At 35.4% G+C, this 8,525-nt stretch overlaps 1 protein-coding gene across 4 annotated transcripts in view; it reads left to right on the top strand.

The window, feature by feature from the left end:
• The first annotated feature begins 4,409 nt into the window (after positions 1-4,409).
• Positions 4,410-8,525, top strand: part of LOC132114018 (vascular endothelial growth factor receptor 3-like) — a 65,733-nt gene continuing 61,617 nt past the window's right edge. For 3 of the 4 annotated variants that reach the window (XM_059522129.1, XM_059522131.1, XM_059522130.1), the window contains exon 1: positions 4,419-4,806. In XM_059522129.1, coding sequence (XP_059378112.1) covers positions 4,749-4,806 — 58 coding nt within the window. In that variant the 5' untranslated portion in view covers positions 4,419-4,748. Of the gene's footprint in view, positions 4,807-8,525 lie in introns of all 4 variants that reach the window. The other variant, XM_059522132.1, reaches the window with a different exon arrangement.

Here is an 8,525-nt window from a genome sequence, read left to right as displayed (position 1 = left end):
TCAGTGGGTTGTTTTGTTGTTTTCACATTCATCATTGAAAAAATGAGCATGCCTCTAATTCCTGCAACATCAGTAGTCAGTATTCGTTTTCTCTGTAGTAAATAAATGTGATTGTGCATTAGTATGTTCTGTCCATCATTGTGTCAGGGCAGGAAGATGTTTAGTTTTGATTTACGTCTAGCTCTTCCTTCCTCTCAAATGGACAAAAGCAAGCACCCTGTTCTTTTATATATGTGATATTTTTCTTTAAGATGAATGCATATGACTTACACAGCTTTTAAAATGTGTATACCACAAAACAGCATATGCTTAATTAATTACATCTCATATTTCAGTTTAAAGGGTAAACAAAATGCTGTTAGTTTATAAAGTTCAACTTTCCAGGGGGGTAGTCCACCTGGAATGGCATCCCGGATGCTTAAGACAGCAAGGTTGGGGCTGCTATTATCTATTATCTATATATCTATTATTATTGTCTGAGCAGGCAAGTGCATCAGCATCCTCTTTCCTCCTGCCTCATGCAAGGGGTCACACAAACAGAATAAGAGTCCGGGTGCCCTCAGACTACATTATTGCAACCTTGGGACTAGGGTTTAGGAGTGTTTTGGCTGCTGGAAATAAGAGTCGATGCTCAGCCCTCCTCTACAGGGTCAGGTTGCCTTTAAACACACAGAACATCCATGATTTAAACAGCCTATTAACATTCCAGCCTCTCGACCTTTGTCCAGTGTGTTTGACTTCAGCCCTCATTGCCTTCATTTCTAAAGTTGTTTGTCCTAATGTTTTGAAAATATCTGAGTGTATAATAAAAGATAGCATGTTTTAAACCAGGATAAATGTTGCAATATTTAACATACTAATGGCTTAGGTTCAAATACAGCCTCTCTCTTCACAACATTATCATGGGTTACTGAAAGTTTAATTTTCATTGGTCTAGAAATTGTGTCTCACAAAAGAAGAAAAGTGCAAAGAAAGCATTTAGCATTAAAGAATTGTCAAGAATTGACTTGTTTTCTAAAATACTACACCTGAACATAGAACACATAATTGTAGCAAAATTTGCAAATGTATGCGAGCCATTCATTTAGTTGTATCTTGTTCTTGGCAGTGTTGTTAATTCCTGGTGGTGAGTGACATGGTCTCCTTTCCTTCTGATGAGCGGGAGAGCGGAGTAATGTGTTTCCTGACCCCAGGATGTGGAAAAAGAAATCATGGCATTTCAAGGTCTAATCCTTGAGCTGGACTCTTGAGAACACAGCAAGAGGAAGTGCTGCACCTTTCATGCTGCGTACCGGAAAAGATCAATAATAATTATAATAATAATAACAATATGACAGTACTTTTTATAGTTCGGTTTGGTAGTTTAATTTGTACAAACTACTACTAGTATATAATAATAAAGTTGAGACTTTCAGTTATTGCACTGCTACTGTTATTATATATAATGTATGTTTATTTATTGATTACACTCTCAGGGTCACATAACGTCGTACAAATGAACAGTCTTACCTATTTATATAAACAGATAGAGTCAGTGGTTCAGTCAACTGCTTGTGCTTCAGCATACAGATTTTTACATAAGGACATAAGGTACCAATCTAACACTAACAAACCTGTAACCTATATGTAATGTAGTCTGCATCATTATATTATATACTGTACATCTTGTTCATGGTTTTTAAGCAGCCTACTCAACATTAGCATTTATCTATAGCTTCTACGCAGTGACAGATGGATTCATGACAAAACACTGTAGAGTTTAATGGGACGCACATATTTCTATGTCAGTAACAAACAGTTCTGCTGATGGGATTATCAATAATGGAATACAAACTTTATAATATGACATTTTTCATATAACTATAATTACTGGCATTAGACTTGACAGATTAAGGGAAATCGAGACAGCTGCCAGACATGAATGCTTTCATTTGATTGTTTATTTCATGGCTGTTAAAAATTCAGTGAGTTCATTAGCAAGTGGCGTAGTGTTTGTACATGTGCCAGGTAACATTATGACTTTAGAATCCCACACCCCTTCATAACATTCATACTAATGAATGCTTCAAGAGCCAAATCAAACATGAAGCATGCCTGGGAAAACACACATGCACACAGTGGCAAGCCATTTTAACATTTAATCTTTAAAACATACTAGTACCTATTTTTTAGATAGTAGAATCTATTCCATTAAGTACTAGTACTCATTCATTAGATGATATTGCTTAATCTTACCAGTGCCTTAACTTCTATGAGGATCTGTAATTCAGATATCAGCTATTCAGTTTTCACAAGTATGTATTATTAGGACACCTATTGTATCCGTTAGCATGATTTTCTTCTTCTTCAGCCACACATCTATGGCAGCCCATAGAACCGCTTGCAGGAAAGTTGTGAAATTTGGCACACTGATAGAGGACAGTGTGAAAAGTCCCCATAGCAAATTTGTAGTCTCTAACTCAAACTCTCCAGCCCCCACTACTTGTCCAAAGTTGCATTCATGCTAATAACTAGAAAATTTAAATTATTGTTTTCTCTGAATGCTTGATTCATGCAAAGTTGAATGAACTCCAAAATTAAAAAATCGCAAGGTTTAGTTTTTTTTTTGTATTTTTAATTGTTCTTAAAACCTACTGTTTCGAACTTGTCCTAGGCCATTCCACCGATTGTCACGAAAATTGAACCAGATTATCTTCAGACCATGCTGGCAAAAACGTACTTTTTCGAACTCCTCCTCGACCGTTGGTCCAATTTTCTTTTCATCAAGTCTTTTTCAGATTTTCCGAGATTTTCAAACTATGGTGACAAAAAGTTATGGATTTCGTATTGATAAGCGAAACCATTTTCGTACAGCACTGATACAAATTTTAGGCATAGTGCTAAACTGCATCTGAGGGTGTATCTCTGCAAATATTTGACATATTGACACCAAACTTTGTATGTCCCATTGCTACCTCACAATGACCATGCCACACTAATTTGGTAACAGCGTTACCTATTGGTCAAAAGTGATAAGCCAAGAAATCATATTACTAGTGATTGTATTTGTGATTTTTCAGGCATTTTAACTAAAATAATCTTAAAATGGTTTTAATTACTCATTCTTACAGTTGGTCTGAGGCTTGCTTCTGTAGTGCTTGGCCCCATAATTGCTGCTTGCAGCTATATTTTTAATTGTGATCAGTACATATTTTTATATATTAGTAGTTATTCACTAGAACACCAGTACTTATTTTAGATACTAGTACCTATTATTGGATAGGTTTACCTATTGGACACCCATAACTATAAAACAGATACTAGTACTTACTAATTAGCTACTAATACTAATCTAATAAACACTAGTACACATTTATAAGATACTAGAACTTATTCCAAATGTTATTAGTAAGATTTATTATTATATTTAATATTGTAATATATTTTTGATTATAATATAAACTGTACAGTGGCCATTCTGACGAGTCATAATGATTAAAAAGACTTTAAAAAAGTATTAGTTGGCCTACCTAAAGAATTAGGACTAGTAGCATATGAATAAGTACTATAGATACTAGTAGTATCAAAAAATAGACTCTATTGTCTATATATAAGCACTAGTGACATGAAAATAGTACATTTGACAGATTATATGTTAAAATGGCTTGCCATATACACAGACAAATACTGACTGCATTTCTCACTTTCTGGAATTTTAGTCCACGCTGTAGGTCTGATTGCTGCCCGTGCCTGGTTATGTTTTACCACACGCCTGCTGCTTCATTTAGTTATTGTTTCAGATGGTGCCTTACTTGTCAAAAAAGCTGTAATGTTTTAAAGAGTAATTTAAAACAATCCAGGCGATGCATAATTACACTGTGTAATGCCATGGGGAAAACTGGAAATTATCAGAGTAGGTTTAAATAGTCAGAAGGGATGTAAAGTCCTGTTGGACAATGTCTCATTTATCATAATAACAGCTTTGTCATCATGGTCTGAATGTCTCACAAAGGACGTTATATCACAGCTTAGCGTATAGAAGCAATTCGCATTTGAGATGTTACCTATTCAGATCACTGCAGATATCCTACTCATGAGAGCAACCATTATATATATATATATATATATATATATATATATATATATATATATATATATATATATATATATATATATATATATATATATATATATATATATATATATATATATATATATATATATATATATATATATATTATATTATATTTAGACACCCTCAATCAATTGATGTCACAAAAACAAAATACAAACAAACAGTATTTTAAGACTTAGCAGTGGTATAATGCTGTCAGTGATATTAACACAAAACACATGTCCACTATAGAGTACACAAATGTACTGCTGGTCCTTTGATATATGTGCCATGTGCAAATGCATTGTCAGTTTAAACTTTAAAGCACAGGGGCCAGACACTTTATGTGACACTTCAGACTGGGGGAGTAATAGTATTATCTCTGAGGAGGACACGGGCGTTTGTGAACGAAAAGCAGCAGATGAGTGAGTCAGAGGAAAAGGAAATGATTGTAAATCCATTCAGAACTTCAGGATTCTCATTTCAACAGGAAAAGAGCGTTTTATTCCTGTCGTCCTGTGGCACATCCTCTTTCAGAGACGCTTCTTTGGGTTTCACCTGAATCTGCCTGCTTCTGCTCGCTTTATCAAATTACATCAGAAAACACGCGGGTTTGCTAGAATATCTAAAACCCCGGAGGACTGGAAATCTGGAAATGAAGAGAGATTTTACGTTTTTCTGTAGGATTTGGATTGGGATTCCCTTCTTCTCAGGTGAGAACGCATTTTCGTAAACACTTCGAAATCTGTCGTTTTAATAGAACGCAGAAAAATTTGAACGCTCGCATTTATAAAAACGCAGGGAATGTAGAACGTTCACATTATGATTAACGAAGCTGTCAAACTTATAGCGCGCGAAAAGTTCCTTCTAAAGTGACCGTTTCAATTTTGTGGCGTTCTAATCGGTACAAAGTGTCACTTTTACAACCAGTTTACAAACAAGTTTGTCTAGGTACTTGTTAAGGTATGTGCATCAGCTCTTTTCTGATTATAGTTCATTATCTTTATTAAAATATAATCTTTATTTAAAACTCTTATTAATGCCAATTATAAGCAAATGACACAAATACAAATATAGTAATTTGCAAAATGCATGCATTGACGATTCAATCAATCACATTTTTTTTAATGGTTATATTTTTGTTGTTTTAGTGCAATCTTTATTTCTAAATTGCCCATAAATAGTAGGCTATGCATATTTCATTACAGTTCGAATGCAATTGCTTCTCATGTTCACATAGACAATCTTTGCAATGTCTGCAGTTTTGATAACATTTTAATTGTTGAAAGTATATATATATAAATATATATATAAATATATATATATATATATATATATATATATATATATATATATATATATATATATATATATATATATATATATATCAATAGAGGGAGCCTTGTCTTTATTCTTGCCTAATTGAGGTTCTTAATTGGTCCTGATGAGATCCAGTTTATTCCATTAGTTTAAAGCTACACAGGCTGCTCTGTTGGTAGAAGACAACTTTAAAGGAACTTTAAAGGAGCCATACCATCAGATATTTTTTTGAACTGTTACTTTTGAGCAATGATTTCTTTTTTTCTTTCTTTCTTTTTGTGTGCCTTTTTGCAGATACAAGATCATGTTTTTATTTTGAGTTTTAATCTTCATTGTCATTTCCTGGTTATGGATATCCTCTATATTATTATTTTTTGCTGTGGTATTTCTTATGTACACAGTTTTATTCCAGCAGAACACCTCTGAAACCAGACCCTCCAGTCAGGGGGTAAGGTATCAGCCAATCATAATAGTGAGCTGTTTGAGACAACAAAAACTCGCTATTCCTTGCACAGGTCCCAAAAATCTGTGTTTCATGGCAGTGGTACATGAGAAGTTACTTTGCTGTGAATCCCCAAGCAATAAGAAGCCTCAGTGAGTGCATGTGTCATGTAGTCAGGGATGGGCAGTAATTTAAATACATGTATTTGAAATACTATTTTGTATTTAAATACCTTTGGAAAAAGTCAAATATATTTTACATTTAAATACATTTAATACATGTTTTTAGTATTTTTGTATACTTGTTAATGCAGGAAATCAGCAGTGTAATAAAGAGGTTGATTGGCATCAAGTATTTTATTTATTTTGAAACTACAAAAAAATACTAAGATTAAATGTATTTAAATATTAAATAGTATTTTGTATTTCAAATACATGTATTTTAAATGCTGCCCATCCCTGCATATAGTGAGATCGGAAAGGTGGAAAAACTCATTCCTTCAGCATGTTGGCTGGTTACACATCAAATAGCAGCACCTCGGTTGAAGACTTTAGCAAAAGATGAGCTTTCTCTACAGCTATAAGAGCCCCACTCATAGATGTCTGCATTTAAACATTGGACAAATGAAAACCATATGGCAGTTTGGTGACCCTGTGTTTGACTGCTTTGTCATAACAAGTGCTGTGTCTGTGCTAAAATCCAAACTGTTAAAATCCTTTTAAGCAGCATAGCTTTCCATGTAACCTGTGTTTTCCTTTTTGTTGACTTCTAGAGCAAAATTGATACAGCCTATTTTCAGTCAGCTACATTTGAAGATTTGTCATTTGAATCGGGATATATTTGTCACATACACGTTTATAAGTAACAGCTTGAGAGATTTGTTGGCTGCAACATTGACATCAGAACAGTATCTGTAGTGTTTCATGTAATGGAAACTAATTACTTGAGTCTAGAGATTCCACTTATTAAACGCCAAATACCTGTCAGCTCTCCAGAATGTTCATAATATGAAATGTGACTGAACAGCTCTTCAAAGGTGTAATTGTAAAACCATATTCCATATTTTAGACTTTCAGCAATGTGTTTCACATTAGCTGTGCTAATTGCTAATTTTCTTTGTTGGTCATTAGTCAGTGTTTTCAAAATATTCTGATCTTCTTGGCTACAGGAGCAGTGAAAAAATAAAATATAGTATCACTTTTGCTATTATTTAAAATGTGTATTTTCCTGTTTAGGAGCTGCAGAGATTATTTTCTCTTTTTCATAACTTTTTTCATGCAGTCACTTCTGTTATATCACTTACTATACAAGCAGAATACTCTGATAGACTTTCAGTCTGTTTCTTGGTTTGTGTTTAAAGGGCTTGTCGTCAGGTTATATACTATGTTTTCATTTTAGATTGAGACCCTTCTTGAGGGGCCTCAGTGGAGGAAAATCTGAAGCTTATTGGTTTAAGCACAGAGTCACCATAACTGGTGTGAGTTTCATGGCTTATGCCAATATTTCATGGTGCACTATGAGGTGCAACTAGTGTTAGGTTTCTCTGGTCAGCGATATGGCATGGTCTGCCATTGGAGGTCAGTGAGGGTTCATGGGAAATAGGACTGCCAGCATTTCCTTGGCCTCCACTGACCTATTCCCTATTCACATGCTTAATCTCTGATACCCATTTCTGTGTCTACATCATTGCATCAGCCGATTATGCTAAAGATCTGGCCCACATGGAATCTGAGACAACTCTAAAGATTGTGGCTAATTTGATTGTACTGTCAGTTGACCTTTTATTAATTCCAAGGACTCCTACTGTTTAAGTATTGGTAGAAACAGCTCTTCCCATAGATCTAAATGGGGGAATATCATTTCTGAATGACAGTGATGACAGAAAACACAATGATGCAGTGAAAAGAAGACAGTGTCCTGCTGGCAGCCTCCACAGGTACAGGAATTACTAGTAAGGGGTGAGAAAGCGACATGTAGGAAACCCACACAGATGTCTCCCCTCCCACAACATCCTGACCTCACCCATAATCCCAGCCAGGAAATAGGAAGGCCACAAGTAGGCAGATAGACATGCATGAAAGGACATTTTTGGATCTCATCCTCTCCCGACGGGTGACAGTGGAATCAAAGCGTGTCCCTGGCCTTGGCTCTAGAGGACAGAGGAACTGCATCCAGCCTTTTCTCCTTCACTCATGTTTTAATGTGCATGCACATCCCCTCCCGGGTCTTGACCAACGTCCTCCATGGGGAGCAGTGGGATGCTGACTCCTCAGTCCAGGGAGGAGGTCTGTTCCATGGCCTTGCTGCCCTCCAGTTGTAGGGCGGACATACGGTTATTTCAGGTCCTGTGCCCCACTGTCTGACTGGGATGATGTAATCTGACCCCATTGATAATAGAAAGATAGATAGATAGATAGATAGATAGATAGATAGATAGATAGATAGATAGAACAAATTAATATTTCACTGTTATGTTTCACTAAAGGAAATTGTGAAATGAAAAGCTGAGCAGGAAAACAGGAAATATACTGAATAGGACAAAAAATGCATTTGCCTATCAAAGGCTCCATGTTTCCGTCCTCAGAAAAAAGGGAAAAGACTTTTGCCACGAGACTACCTTCAGAGGCTTTATTTCTCACTGTTATATGTCCCCCAGTGAACTACAATCCA

The sequence above is a fragment of the Carassius carassius genome, chromosome 33, assembly GCF_963082965.1.
Source record: "Carassius carassius chromosome 33, fCarCar2.1, whole genome shotgun sequence".
NCBI lineage: Eukaryota > Metazoa > Chordata > Actinopteri > Cypriniformes > Cyprinidae > Carassius > Carassius carassius.
The sequence above is the reverse complement of the archived record's forward strand: the minus strand, read 5'-3'. Positions and strand labels throughout refer to the sequence as shown.